General features: G+C 36.3%; 2 protein-coding genes across 12 annotated transcripts in view; one reads left to right on the top strand and one right to left on the bottom strand.

Moving 5' to 3' along the window:
- The window catches only part of DYNC1I2 (dynein cytoplasmic 1 intermediate chain 2), a 28,274-nt gene extending 18,331 nt beyond the window's left edge, over positions 1–9,943 (top strand). For 8 of the 10 annotated variants that reach the window (XM_086896857.1, XM_086896858.1, XM_086896856.1 and 5 more), the window contains 11 exons: positions 96–185; positions 409–571; positions 664–763; positions 1,268–1,393; positions 2,324–2,470; positions 2,793–2,906; positions 3,293–3,426; positions 4,400–4,544; positions 5,368–5,508; positions 6,516–6,641; positions 7,323–9,943. In XM_086896857.1, the coding sequence (XP_086752983.1) occupies positions 96–185; positions 409–571; positions 664–763; positions 1,268–1,393; positions 2,324–2,470; positions 2,793–2,906; positions 3,293–3,426; positions 4,400–4,544; positions 5,368–5,508; positions 6,516–6,641; positions 7,323–7,436 (1,400 nt within the window). In that variant the 3' untranslated portion in view covers positions 7,437–9,943. The remainder of the gene's footprint in view (positions 1–95; positions 186–408; positions 572–663; positions 764–1,267; positions 1,394–2,323; positions 2,471–2,792; positions 2,907–3,292; positions 3,427–4,399; positions 4,545–5,367; positions 5,509–6,515; positions 6,642–7,322) is intronic. The other 2 variants (XM_086896859.1, XM_086896862.1) reach the window with 1 other exon arrangement.
- Positions 9,944–10,670: 727 nt separating this feature from the next.
- The window catches only part of SLC25A12 (solute carrier family 25 member 12), a 46,256-nt gene continuing 42,269 nt past the window's right edge, over positions 10,671–14,657 (bottom strand). For both annotated transcript variants that reach the window (XM_086896873.1, XM_086896872.1), the window contains 4 exons: positions 14,471–14,609; positions 12,073–12,231; positions 11,808–11,898; positions 10,671–11,277 (listed from right to left, as the gene is read on the bottom strand). In XM_086896873.1, coding sequence (XP_086752999.1) covers positions 11,088–11,277; positions 11,808–11,898; positions 12,073–12,231; positions 14,471–14,609 — 579 coding nt within the window. In that variant the 3' untranslated portion in view covers positions 10,671–11,087. The remainder of the gene's footprint in view (positions 11,278–11,807; positions 11,899–12,072; positions 12,232–14,470; positions 14,610–14,657) is intronic.

The raw sequence follows: 14,657 nt of genomic DNA, 5'->3' as shown, positions 1-14,657 counted from the left end.
ACATGATATCATTTTATATCAGCTTATTGAGATTCATATACAATGTTACTGTCCCCCTTTAGAAACACTGACGGTCTCACCATGTTTCTCCTTAGATGAGGAAGAGGAAGATGATGTGGTTGCACCAAAACCATCAGTTGAACCTGAGGAAGAAAAAACATTAAAAAAAGAGGAGGAGGAAGAAGGTACTGTTCACCTCAAGACATTCTGAGTGTGCTGTAAAGAAAGCCATCCATACATTTTTTAACTTCTTGTTTCATTAATTTAAAATTAATTTAATTGTTAAATACTAATGAGCCAGAAAACCATAAAATGCAAAAACTATTAAAAATCATGATAAATACTGCTTTTCTTTCATGATTGGTGAAAGCATGCAGTCCATAAAATGTCTGTATAAATTTATTTCAGCTGCCCCTCATGAGCTCACAGAGGAGGAAAAGCAACAAATTTTGCATTCGGAAGAATTTTTAAGTTTTTTTGACCACTCCACAAGGATTGTTGAAAGAGCCCTTTCTGAGCAAATCAACATTTTCTTTGACTACAGTGGAAGAGACTTAGAGGACAAAGAAGGGTAATGTGAATGTTAAATACTTTTCTGTGAATTTCCAATACTTTTAATTGAAAAAGTGATCTAAGATTAATGTCTCCTAATTGTCTTTATAGAGAGATTCAAGCAGGAGCAAAACTGTCCTTAAATAGGCAGTTTTTTGATGAACGTTGGTCAAAGCATCGTGTTGTCAGTTGTCTGGACTGGTCATCTCAGGTAAAAAATAATGTTTCAAGTAAAGAGTTGACTTTGTAAATTGTTGTAGTTCTGTGCATTTGATTCCCATAAAAGCACAGTTGATACAGGCTGTATTTCTAAATGTGTTTCTTATGTGCTCCATGGTTTGAAAAAAGTAAACAGAGCTCTTAATATTTTATGAAAGGTAGCAAAAGGTTTGTATTGTGAAGAAAGTTGGTTTTGGTTTATGAACTGTTTTGTGGAGATAACTCAGCTTCACTAAAAAGAAAACTCACTTAAAAGTCATGGGTTTTAGAGTTAAAAGAAAGTTATGATGAGAGAGCAAGACTAAATGTGTATGCTAATGCTGGTTTAGGAGCTAAATTAGCAACAATTGCAGTTTTAACTAACTATTTTTCATGCCTTTATAATGCAAGGTGTTTTTTTAACCCTATTTTGGCAAAAGAAAACAAAGATTCTAGGATTATCTGGACCATTAGCCAGTCATCTTGCTTATTTGAGTCTCTTTCACTTACCATGCAGTATCCAGAATTACTTGTAGCCTCTTACAACAACAATGAGGATGCGCCTCACGAGCCTGATGGGGTGGCCCTTGTATGGAATATGAAGTACAAGAAAACTACCCCAGAGTATGTCTTTCACTGCCAGGTATGATTCTCTCTTGCAAGGAATTTTATGTTGATGAATTTGTATGCACTTTCCTTATCTTTGTCAATATAATAATTTAATTGGGCTGGCATTTGCTTTAACCACATTTATTTGCCAACAGATGTTGATAGCTAGAGACTTCAGCTGAGAAATACTATTCTGTTTCAGAATTTCTGACATCATTCAGAATTCAGTCTTGTTTGAGAGCTTCTTTTCCTTTTTTTTACTTAAAAAACAGGAAAACTTTCTTGTGTACTGGTTGAACCACAAAGGTTTGTATATAAGGGGCTTCAGTGAGATTGTATACTACAGCTTAGTTTACTGAATAAAATGAAGACAGCCTGAGGAAATGGCACGAGGATGAAAGCTAGAGACATATGCATCAAAAAAAAAGGCAGATAGAGGTTTTCCAGTAGTTTTCTGAAAGATAAAAACATGCAAATCTCTTCCATTATGCCAAGCCCATGATATCCACATTTTTCCCATCATTTTGGAAAATTACACAGTTGAATCAAAATTTAACCTCATGTTGTCACATTACTGTCAAAGACCAGATTGCAAAAGTAACTCTGTTATATCAAAATGTATTTCTACATTCTCTAAGAAGTAACGACTACAGAATGTGGCAAAACATTATTAAAATTTTGTGTTTTATTGGGCTTTCCTTTGCTAATAAACTATGCTAGGAGGAATAGATGTATGAGTGTGAAAGAAAAGAGGAGCACAATTTCATTTTATAAATTGAAGCAAAAAGACTATTGAGGGGTTACAAAGGGTGGGTGAATCCTTAAGTAACTGGGCAGTGAAATCATGTGCTGAATAAATTTAGGCAAAGAAGTTTTTCTGATATTTGGCCTCATTTCCTTTAGTTTTAGACATAGTGTCACTGAATGATAGTTCAGTGTTTGGTGATGTTTTTCTTCCTTTCAGTCGGCAGTGATGTCAGCTACATTTGCAAAATTTCATCCCAATCTGGTGGTTGGTGGCACATACTCGGGCCAGATAGTGCTGTGGGATAATCGCAGCAATAAGAGAACCCCAGTGCAGAGAACACCACTTTCAGCTGCTGCTCACACGGTAGGAGGTGAAATATCTTCAAGGACTGTGCCCTGTTGAGATGTGTTTAATGTCTAGTAAATTCTGTCCAGTGCACTTGATATTGGCAGTGCTTAAATGTTTATGTCTATATTTTGACACTTAGGAACCAGGCTATTAATAAAAACCAGAGTGTCAGAAAAAACAAGTATCAGTTTTATAGGGGAATATAATTTGTACTTTTGATTGGGATCAATCTTTTGTGCTTTGTTAAATGGTGAAGTTGTATATTTTACTGTACATTAATTATATCAGAACTGGCTGTTACATCTAAATTATTTTCTGATAATACTTTGTTTTTTAGCACCCAGTCTACTGTGTAAATGTTGTTGGGACCCAGAATGCTCATAATTTGATTAGTATCTCAACTGATGGGAAAATATGCTCTTGGAGTCTGGATATGCTTTCCCAACCACAGGTAAAATAACTTTTGATATATATATATATATATATTGATATATATATATATATATAGTATCTATTCTAGATTAATATTCTGTTAGAAGTTCAGCTGATCTAATAAGCATTAATCAACATTTTTCCGACACATAGAATTAAGGTAGCTTGATATTTGATAAAATATTTCCCCAGCTGTAGAATCAAATATTTTCTGTTGTTTCTTTTGTATAGTTTTGGTGTACTTGTGTTAGTGGTGAACACAAATGTAGTAAGAAAACTTCCTTATTACTGTCCAACCTAACCAAGTAAAATAAAAAGAAATCCCTTCTGTTGTAAAATCTGAAAGATTTTTTTAGATGTAAATAATTCTTTTTATAAAGTAAGTTACTGATATTTTCACTACAGGATAGCATGGAGCTGGTTCACAAACAGTCCAAGGCTGTGGCTGTTACCTGCATGTCTTTCCCTATTGGAGATGTCAACAACTTTGTTGTTGGCAGTGAAGAAGGCTCAGTGTACACTGCATGCCGTCATGGCAGGTGAATACAAACTTTAATTCTTCAAAGGAAATAAAAATAGTGAAAGGATGAGTTGCTGAATGCTTTACACTCAAAATTTTTGAAGTTCGTACTTTATCCTTTGCACTGAAGAAGTTCAGAGTATCTCTGTCTGAATTTCAGTGCATTTTTTCCTGAGTAAGAGCTTCATTAAAAATCAAAATGGTTGGAATTCTGAATTGGTATTATGAGTTGTGTCGAGGGCAGCATAGGTCACTGTGGTTTTATTCATTTGAATTGTAGCAGAACATTCCAAACTTCGTATCAGTTTTGTAGATAATTGTACAGTAACATCACGCACAAATCTTAAATTGGCTAGCTGTTCTCCTGCTGTTCAATCTATTTTGAAATTGTCTGACTGTATCTTATCAATTGCTTTCTTAAATATAATTGAGTGTCCAGGTTTCATCTCAAATACACATCACCTTGCTGCACAGCTTTTTTGGTTCCAAAGTACCCAAAATTGTATCACTTTTGTGTAACATCCTTCCCATCTGTTTCCCTTCTTTTTCATCACCCCTGATAGGAGGCTATTAGGGATATATTGTTACTGGTTTATGTCTGAACCTCACGCCCTTGAAGTATATGCAACTTCTCTTAATTTAATGGGAGTTTTAGGCTTATTCCTGAGACTGAATTTTGTTGTTTGTATGAATTGAAGTTGTAGTTATTGCTTGGAGCACAATGTAGTTAAATATGTGGACTGGTACCTGAATTAGTCTCCTGTCCCTAGGATATTTTGGCACTTATAGTTAGTAGAAAATACATGTTGAACTTAAGGTTTTCAAGCCTGGTCTTCTGTGATCCTGCTGTGGTGAAGCCTTTTGCAGTGGGGTAATACCCATATAAGGCAGCAAAATCTTGTGGCTGTATTTAAATTGCATTTCAGTGCTATCTCTGTCTGCAGATGTTTGGTTGCCAAATCAATTAACCTTGGTTGTATATTCTGAAACAGCAAAGCTGGAATCAGTGAGATGTTTGAAGGACACCAGGGACCAATCACTGGTATCAACTGCCATGCAGCAGTTGGACCTGTAGACTTCTCACATCTTTTTGTCACCTCTTCTTTTGACTGGACAGTAAAGCTTTGGACAACGAAGGTAACTTAGATAGTTCAGTGGTTTTTTTCATAGCCCTTGACACAAGGTGGTGCTATAATGTAAGCTACTTAAGGAAGTTCATGAACCTGAAGTCAAATTGTGTGAAGTTGTGGGCTTCTTAGCTGCAGTCCTGCAAAGAGGAGACAGCTGATGTGCAGAACTAAGATTAACAGCATAAAACTTTGCTTTCAGCTTGTATATAATTTGTATATTTCTGATCCATTCTTTTCAACCTTTTGCCCTTTGTTATCAACAATGATTACAATATAATCAAATGTAAATCATGTTATAAAGTCAATTACCTCATATATTCATAAGGCAAATGTTTTGCTACAATTTTGTGGAGAACTAAGGGATGGCACCAAAACTAATGTCAATTAAACTTGATGAGGCTCACAATTGATATATATGTCATTTCCATTGCCAGAATAACTTCTTTCACTATTAGACTGATGCCCTGAGAAATGCAAAGCAGAGGAAGCAGATTTAAAATCTCTGAGTAATAGTCACTGAATTATCATTAGCTAGATTTACAAGATTATTAAAGCATTAAATTTACAATTTACAATTGGCTTGCTATTGATTGTTTTATAATAGCAGCCTATAGAGTTCATGCTTTGGAAAGCATATCTTTAATGATAAAAAGCATTAGATTTTGACTGATTTTTGCAGTGGCATTTTTTTAAAGCAAGTCAAAATGCAAATCACTTTTTACTCATTGCTGGTAATACTGTTGAAGTTCTGTATTTTGCTTTACCTGTTCATTTTATAATTTTGAAATGTAGGGTTTGGTTATTACATTGTTGTCTTTGCTTCTTTTCAGAATAACAAACCTCTCTACTCCTTTGAAGATAATTCGGATTATGTTTATGATGTGATGTGGTCTCCAACTCACCCTGCCTTGTTTGCCTGTGTGGATGGGATGGGCAGGCTTGACCTGTGGAACCTCAACAATGATACTGAGGTGAGAAGTCAGGTTAATGGTCAAATGCAGCTGGAAAATTGTGTATACAAAATAGAAAAATTTGGGTGTTTACCACAGTTTTGCATTTTTTTTTTACCATAGCTTATTTTTTTGGTTTTTTTTGTTTTAAAATATGCTGTAGTTCCAGTAGTTTCTGTGTAGTAGATAGCATTCTTTGATTACAGGGTTACAAATGACTCCCATTAATGAATAACAGAAGTAATTAAATTGTTTTACCTATAACAAGAGAGACGAAAACATCTGTTGGTGTAACACTGATCCATGTTGTGAAAGTGATTATAGACCTCCCACCCTGAGGCCTTGTCAGCCTACAGCTTAACAGTGTGAACAAAGCTGTTACCACACACCACCGCTGTTCCTATTGCCACAGTAATACTGCAGTGAAAGTGCCATTTGTTTCTAACTTAGTGAACTGAATGTTTGGTTTTCTGGTGTGAGTTATAAACTTCATTATAGCAGAAACCTTTTCCAAGATTTGCTGGAGGTAGATCAGAGGAGAAGCCTGACAGATACTTAGAACTTAAATTTCACCATCTGAAAAGTACATATAGAAGAAAGTTGTAGGACCATATGCCAGCCTGTGTCTTTAAATTGGAATTACCTATTCTAGCCTTTTCGACAGGGCTTGACCTGCCAAAACAGCTGATTTCATCCCTGCCCTCTGTCATGATCTTCCTGAGATTCCAGGGTGCCTTGTCACTGCCTGAAAGCGTGTCTGTGCCTCCTGTCCCACAAGAAGAGTGCAGATGTGCCTTTCGATAGCAGATGTTTGGCCAAGGGACAGATGTGTTGTTTTGGTCATGTCACTGGGGATAGCTTAAGGCCACTGAGGTCTTTGTATTGTGAACAGACTTTGATCTGCATACCATGCAGTAGTTGAAGTGTTGGGCACTTTTGATGCAGCACAGATGGCCTAGGTGTGTTCTGTCATCTCTAGTTTATGGAAACCTGATGCATTTTTAGCAGTATGTTTCATATTGGTACAGGTGCCCACTGCAAGCATCACCGTGGAGGGCAATCCTGCTCTGAACCGTGTGAGATGGACACATTCTGGGAGAGAGATTGCTGTAGGTGATTCAGAGGGACAAATAGTTATATATGACGTGGGAGAGGTATGTATGTCCTATATTGTGCAATGTATATTGCAAAACACTAGGGTTTCTTTATTTAGCAGTTTGCCTTTCACTTTTTTCTCTTGTCATTAGAGGAATAATAATTAGGTTTAATTTGTATTTTTTAATTAATACTTCCTAGTAGTGTTTTATTTATGGTGTTCTAGCATAAATTTTTAGCGTGCTGCCATCCAGTCAAAAAGAAAAAGCTTTACTGTAAGGCTGGTGAAATAAGAATCGATAGTTTTTTCATAGAAATTTTATCTTCTGTGTAACTGTGGCACATGTGAATTCTGATCCTAGCTTGAGAAGTACTGAACAATAAATTCTGCTGTGGAGCAGCCTTGATTTTATTCTTAGAGGGAAGCTGTTGCTATTGCAAGTATGTGTGCTGCAATAGTACATGACTAATTGATGAGATGAGGATATAGCATTAGTATTCCCTTTGAAGGCAGTCTCTCAAGTGGAGATACGTAGCACAAGCCTGAAATAATATCATTTTGTACTTCAATGCAGGAGTCTCAAATTCTGCTTCTTTTATTAGTTAGAGCTTTTGATGCTCACAGTAAATAACTAAAAGCTTATCTTCTGGAACCTCTTCTGAACATTAAGTGCTCTGCTGTTGAAAGTGAGCTCAGCTCTGTTTATCAGGAGGTTTCAGTAACACTCTCTGTGTCACAGCAAATCGCTGTTCCTCGTGGGGATGAGTGGACCCGGTTTGGCCGAACGCTGGCAGAAATCAACGCCAACAGAGCTGACGCAGAGGAGGAGGCTGCGACCCGCATCCCGGCGTAGAGCCTTCCAAACAGGCTGCAGGGCTACACTTGGCAATGATTGGATACAAATCCTAGAGTGTCAGTTCTAATCATAGCTTAGGGGAGGAATATACGGATTCAGCAATGGACTTTGAAATGTATTAAGATTAATGAAAATCAGATCTTGCGTTGTTATGTTTTATATAAATTACAAGCACATTCTGGGTTTGTGGAACTTTTAATACAGTTAACTTTGACTTTGCAAGGATCTTCTTTTGCTGAAACACTAACCTGATATAAATTTGCTACTTGGTTTCTGTAAAGTCCAATCTGAAACAGTATCTTTCTGAAAAGTAAAAGTTCTGCTCCTAAAACTTTTTCTGTATTACAGACTAACCTTCATTAGGTAGAAAATCTCTGAAGCATTCTTTAATTTGAACTCTTCAAATTAGCCATCATATGCATGCATATGTTCTGAGTTTCATTATTTATATATAGATAAGCCTCAGACTCTGGTAGTGGGTAATATATGTGAATAAAAATTTGTCTGTAGTTACAAACTTATGTGGTAATCAGACCTGAATTAATGAATACATATTTAATACCCATTTCCTTTTGTTTGAACTGATAAAAAGGTGAGACTGATTCATAAATAAGTACTATACAAGCACTTGTCAGCTGCCCTGACCAAACTAAACTACCTAATCTATGTAGTTTAAAGTTTCTGGGAGCTGATCCTTTTGTTTTGCTGCACACATCACAGGCTCGTTCTCTACCCCCAACCACCCCTTACTGCCATGGCAATTGGCCAATACCAAAAAGGCTCCTGTTATCAAATTTTTCTTTTCCAAAGGATAAGGAACTAGACTTTAAGTTAATTTCTATAGCATGATGATTCTTACTCTGTTAACTACAGACCTGCTACTAATTTTCTGTACTAAGATGTTTATTATTATTTTTTAACATTTTTATTGAAACAAAATTTCTTAATGGCTTGAAACAGAAAGGTCAGACTTTCTGTTAAAGGTTAAAGTTTTCTATCAAGATGGGTTGCAGAGGGGCTGTTTCTTTTGGGTTGGTTTTTTTTTTTTAAATAAATATGCAAGTTTTCCTAATTAGACACTAAATCAGTTATGTAGTATTTAACTTAGGACTCTATATTTGTTCTTAATCTGTGACAAGCTCATTGTTTTGCCAGAAGAGCTAGTTTTGTATGCTTAAAAATAGGAAATAGGTTTATATTCCTTAATTACTTTCATGTCCATTAATGTCATTGTTTCTTTGTTGTTAAACTTTTCTGTTTAGTTTTGAGGTCTTTTTTCCTCTTTCTCCTTGTCTTAGTTCTGTTATTATGAGCAGCTTGTAGAGACACAGCAGTTCTGTCTCAGAAAGTTCTCTTTATTGGTAGGTCTGGAAGTGAAATGTGTTTAGGCTTCCATTGGTGGAAGTGTGTGTCCTTCCCTTTTGAATGCAGCCATGCTGCTCGGTTTGCAGGCATTTATCCTGTGTGTTCTGCTCAACCCTACAACAGCAGCATGTGAACAGAGTAAGAACAGGCACATCATGAGATGGTTTGTACCTTGAAGCAAAAGAATTCTTAATAAGCACAAGGTCTCTTGGTTTGATGGTTTTGGAGGGAGGTGGTGCTTGGGCTTTTGGTTGGTTGTTCTTGTGGGTTTTTTATTGACATTACTTTTCATTGAGTAATACATTTCCCTCACACTTATTTTCAGAAATCCAGTAGAAAAGGCTTTCTTTCACATACATGCAGGTCATAGGCATTAGTTTTGTGTAGTTTCAACCTTCTAATAATTTTCAGTTATTAAATTTAATGCTACTTAATTCCTGCTTGTGGTCTTCTGGTCCTCCCTCACAGAATAGTTGACTACAACTTAAAAATGTTGTAAAAGCCATAGTTGCAATCTTGAGACCAAAAGTGATGCTAGATGTTGTAAATGAGGATTTTGGGAGCCAAACAATTCAGTTTTGGAGCTGCAAGAAATACAAATGCTGTGTGCATTGTCAAGTCTCCTAGGGCCTTGATCCTAAGGCAGTCAGCAAGCTGTGATTAAGACCAAATGCCATTTTTATCACTATTTAGAAAAGTGCAAGACAAATTTCATAGATACAGGAGCGTTCCTAGAAGCCTGTCTCTATACAGAAATAGTACAGAACAAGAAATTCCTTAAACACAATACAACAAATAAAGAAGGAAGCCTTCTAATGTGCTTATCTATATTCATGTTGTAGACTAGTAATCAAACCTCCAAGATCAGTGTATTGTAACCTCTGGCTTACTAAATATTATTCAGCACCAGAATAATTTTTGTCTTCCTTAGAGGTTAGAGCTGGAGAAGGGCTGGACTGTTTAGTGTTCAGTTCTTAAGAGGCCATTTCTTCATAAACTGACTTAATCTCTGATGGGCCTGCTGTCACCTAAGGAAAAAAACAGAACCTGACATTGGTTTATACCACTTGGATACGCTCTATTCCAGGATGTTTAACCCTTTAAGAAACAAATAAAACTTCATTAAGCAAGGCTGGAAACCACCCATCTCATCTCTGGCTGCAATAACAGTGTGACTAATTTTCCTCCATGACAGCAGACATCTAAACTCCCATATTTCCCCTGACATTTTTGCATTTAAATTTTACATCAGGGAAACTTTTGGCAGACACTAGGCCATAAATAGTTCAAGCTTTCACTTTCTCTTCTCCTTTTACTTCCACTCACCTGTAAACATAAACAATCAGTTTTGCATATAAAAATAATACAAAAGTAGGTTTTTTTCCCCCCACACAGAATAACCTAATCTCATGGTAAAACAATCTAGAAATAAAGAGAATGCTTTCATTTTTTTATAGCAAGTTTTCTATTCTGGAAAAAAAGGCACTCTGTCTAAGAAACCCTGTAAAAATTCTTGAGTGCTAGTAACTGGCAAGTCTCTCACTGTGTTTTGAATATGCTATCATAGAAGTAATATCTATTACACATTTAGTATTGCCATCTATTCTGAGAGAATTCTTTGTCACAAAGTAGTGCTGCAAAATAAAATATTGCATGTGCTCATCTAATTACTGTGTTCTCTAACACAAGCCAGCACATTGCATTTCAATTCCTTCGCTGTAACTAGCAGCAAAGGGCATTCCTGCAGAGGTCCTGTCCTGTCCATTCATTAAATGGCTGCATCTGATCTTCACATTTCCTCTGTGGAGGGCAAAACAATCATACTGGACAACTTCCTGTAAATTCAAAGAAGCAAACGGACGCAAGCGTTTTTAAACATTTTATTGTCACGATTGTTAACAAAACACTTTCAAAACATCTGTACATTTCAAACTATTCTGAACTGCAATACCCATTATATAAATGTACGTGTATAGATGCCCTGATGTCTCTGTACAAAGATGTACAATATGTACAGTAACACTAAATGCAAGCTGTGCAAGGCAATGTCTAGGCTATAGCTTCATGCCACTGGTTAAAACAAGGCAGAGAACCACAGCTTCAATCAGTTCCTTGTGTGTAAATAAATAAATGCAGGTATGTATGAGTATTTGAAAGAAGCAATTAGATTTGCAAGCTCAGTTCAGCTAGAACACATGCAGCTGACTGGAAAAAAATACACCAGTACTCTTGTGAACTCTTTCCACTTCATCACTTTGTTCATTTGAAACATCTTTTCAGGACTCAGCTGCTACTGTGTGCTTGAGCTGAGGTGGTGGCAGGAGCTCGAAACTTTGGAAGATATAAACCAAATTTATTTTCTATACCAGCAAATGTAGCTGTAGCAAGTCTGTATCCTCCTATATGTGCAGGATTAACAGGAGGAAGATCTGAAATTCGTGTTTTTGGGGTAGATTCTGATCCAGTGGGTTTCCTGTTTGAACAAAGGCAAAAGGTCACTTTGTTAGTCTAGATTTCATAAGAAAGGACTTTAAATAGACTTATTCAGGCTTAAATACTTAAGTCCTTTGTCTGAATATGGAAGACTGTTAAAGCTGGCCTTAATTAATTGACTCCTATGGTGAAGTGAATGAGATCAGACCACTACTTCATTTTAAATAAAACCCAAAACTGAAGTTACATTTTTACTAATAATTTTTTAAAATTCTTTTTGATTCCAGTGTATTGAGGAAAATGGACAAAATTGTCTTGCTGCCATGGAAATACAAATTAGTGTACTGAAATAAATACAAAATGGCTCTTCATCTCCTCATCTGTTTAGAAGTGGCATGCAAGTTTCTCTCAATTATATAAGCATGGGGGAATTTTTTTGCATCCTACAATCTAAGTACAGGTGCTCAAAGTCTGTAAGTTTTAATGGCTCCCATGCATGAAAAAGTTTGGGATTTTTCTTTAAATTTAGCAGTTGTTTTGTTCAAGCTAAATAGCAAATACTTGACTTACAGGCCTCCAAAATCAACATATAACCATCTCTGCAGAAGTTCGTAAGTGACCAAAGTAACACCAAACTGGGGTGAAGATCTGAACACACGAGCTGTTAAATATTAAAAATCATAGTGTTAAATAAAATAATTCCTCAGGAGAGAAGCTAAACATTTTTAACGAGGTGCTAGGTTTTCCACCAGCAGACCTTGTAATCTGATTTCAGTCCTTAACAAAGCAAGTGCTAATTTGCAGATTTGGGGTCAGCCTTAATTTTTTTTCTCACCTCCAGCTCCCTTCCACAAAGCTGAAGGGCCTTCTTCCTTTAGAATCTTTCTGAAGCAGTCAATAACTCCACTGTATGTTGTCTGACCAGCGCGAGCTGCCACTTGCAGTCTTGTCTTGATGACATCAGCAGGGGTTACCAAAGAAGCAGCAGGCACACCTTTTAGAAGAAAACCACATTTAATTTGCACAAAGGATCTTGTAAAAGATAAAACACAACTGAAAAATACAAGTGCAAACTTCCATATTTTTTACAAGGGCTACACATTACAAAAAAATACAGGTTCTTATTCTTAATGCTCATAAAACTGTCATGCATGAGATAATAATTTGTCTTCTAAATTTAAAGGCTGAAACTGGTAGTAAAGGAAATAAACTATCAAAATCCATTCTCAGCATCTTCTAGTGGTCTGGCTGTAGTAGTAGTTTGAATCGAGACAGAATTGGCTATACATGTAATATTTAAAAATTAGTTGTGTAAATTTACTGTGTATGTTAATACTCTACAACATGTTTTGCAGATTACATAGATGATTGATTTGGCAATTGAATCCTATGCATCCATCTGTTAAAGGTGTTGATGAGAAAAACTACTGCTTAAAACCCCTGTTTTACAGAAATGTGTCTAAACAGCTGTTTGGACTGTTCTGTAGGAGAATAGATGCTGCTTACTTCAGTAGGCAAGCCATAAAAAGACTGAGGACAATGAAGGTGTTTTACAAGTCTGCTTAGTACCAACAGCGTGATATTAGCCAACAGTGATGGAAGAACAAATCTTCACTTCCAAGGCACCACTCTCGGCTTTCTAGTCAAAGGAAAGGAGAAAGTTTTCAGAAATGTACTCCACAGTATGTAACTGTGTTATCTGAGATATTTCTGAATACTTCTGAATACTATAAAAACTTCATCCCCCTAAAAAGAGGAAACATCTTCTGATTTAAAACCATGAAGTTAATTTTGACTTCTGTTAAACTTTTACAGTTGGTTAATATTGAATTAAAATGTTAACAAGTCACTGACTGCATAGGTGATGATAAACTGTGAAGAGTCACTGACCAATTCAAGAGGTTTTAAAGGAAAACATAAGCACTGCAGTTAAGCCTGCAAGCATACACTGACAGCAATCATATGCAGACTTTCCTTACAGGCAGATCCCTTCAAGACTGTCTTCTTGCCTGCTGCTCTGTAACCGGGATTGAGTGAGCAACTGAGAATGTGAAATTTGCAATTCAGAGACAGGTTCCTGTACATGCTATAAAAGTAGGCCTATGACATTGACATACATTTTTAATAGGGTTCATCCCTTAGTATAAGCAACGCAGAAACACTAATGAACAACAAAGTTTGAAGTTTGCAGTCTAAAAAGCCTTATAGGAGATACAAGTTAACAATATATTATGGGTATTGTATGAGTATAATAAGCTAAATAATTTTCCATTTCTGGAAGCTCTCCAATACTAAAGAATGAACAGGGCTACAAATCTGTTAGATGTTTCCTAGGTGGTCTCCCTTCCCTCTGGCATGAGGAACACACCAACTGGCACAGACAAGGTGCAGCCAAGCTAGGTGTCAAGTCCAGTATGGGAAGCTGCTACTCACAGACACTCACCATTGATGGATATATCTATATAGTGATTCCTTACAATTGTAACAAGTAGCAAAGGGTCTTTCTCAGCCCAGTGGTGTTTCTGAACTGCAGATTCTGACATTGAATCATTCACAGTTGCAAGGCTCCGTGCAGATACCTGGTTTTCATCTGCTGAGCTCATCCCTGACAGTGCAGAATCTGGCCATCTCTATCTGCATGTTTAAATATTCACCACTACAGTTCCTACATCTAATATTTTTATACCCCTTGCCTTTAGTGAAAACAACTTTTTATCACAGCCACATATTGTCTTTATACTAAACTTGTATGAGATGCTGTAAAGTATCTTAAAATTTCAGAGTATGGTACTTCAGCTTCTTTATAAACTAATGCCCTATTTTTCAGCAATTACATTTGAACAAAGTTTCTTTTCAATTATTCCAGAATCCAAACCTGGGTAAGTCATTTTCTTCTTAGCTCTTATGATCTCTCATTTTATGTTCATCAAAGATTCAAATTAGCCTTCAACTCTGAGAGCTCAGTAACAACTAAAACCCCATTGAGACAGACAGATCAAATTTGACTACAAGTTGCTGAGCTGCATTACGCTGTTTATCCACATTATGCAAATGTAATTAGCTCTCATCAAAATTACATTGCCTCCCACTAAGGATAACAGTGATCAAATTTAGATTAAATCAGATACAATGGTACAGTACCCTTCCTTTATATGGGGCTACTGAATGAATATTAAATATTACACACTAAAAGAAAAAAAAAAATACTTTTAGGAAACATTCTGCAAAATTACCTGCAATGGCTCCAGCTGCAAGGAGATTAAGCCCTCCCACATGGCCACTTTCATCAGCAAACATCAGTTTACTATGAGCATAAACCGGAAAGTAGATTGCAGAAAAGGGAATGTCTCTGAGGAAACACGCTTTGGCACCCTGACACAGAGCAAAGAGACAGAATGCAAATAAATTCTGTAAATAAGA

Source organism: Cyanistes caeruleus, chromosome 7 (assembly GCF_971803275.1).
Source record: "Cyanistes caeruleus chromosome 7, bCyaCae1.hap1.1, whole genome shotgun sequence".
Taxonomy (NCBI): Eukaryota; Metazoa; Chordata; class Aves; order Passeriformes; family Paridae; genus Cyanistes; species Cyanistes caeruleus.
The sequence above is the reverse complement of the archived record's forward strand: the minus strand, read 5'-3'. Positions and strand labels throughout refer to the sequence as shown.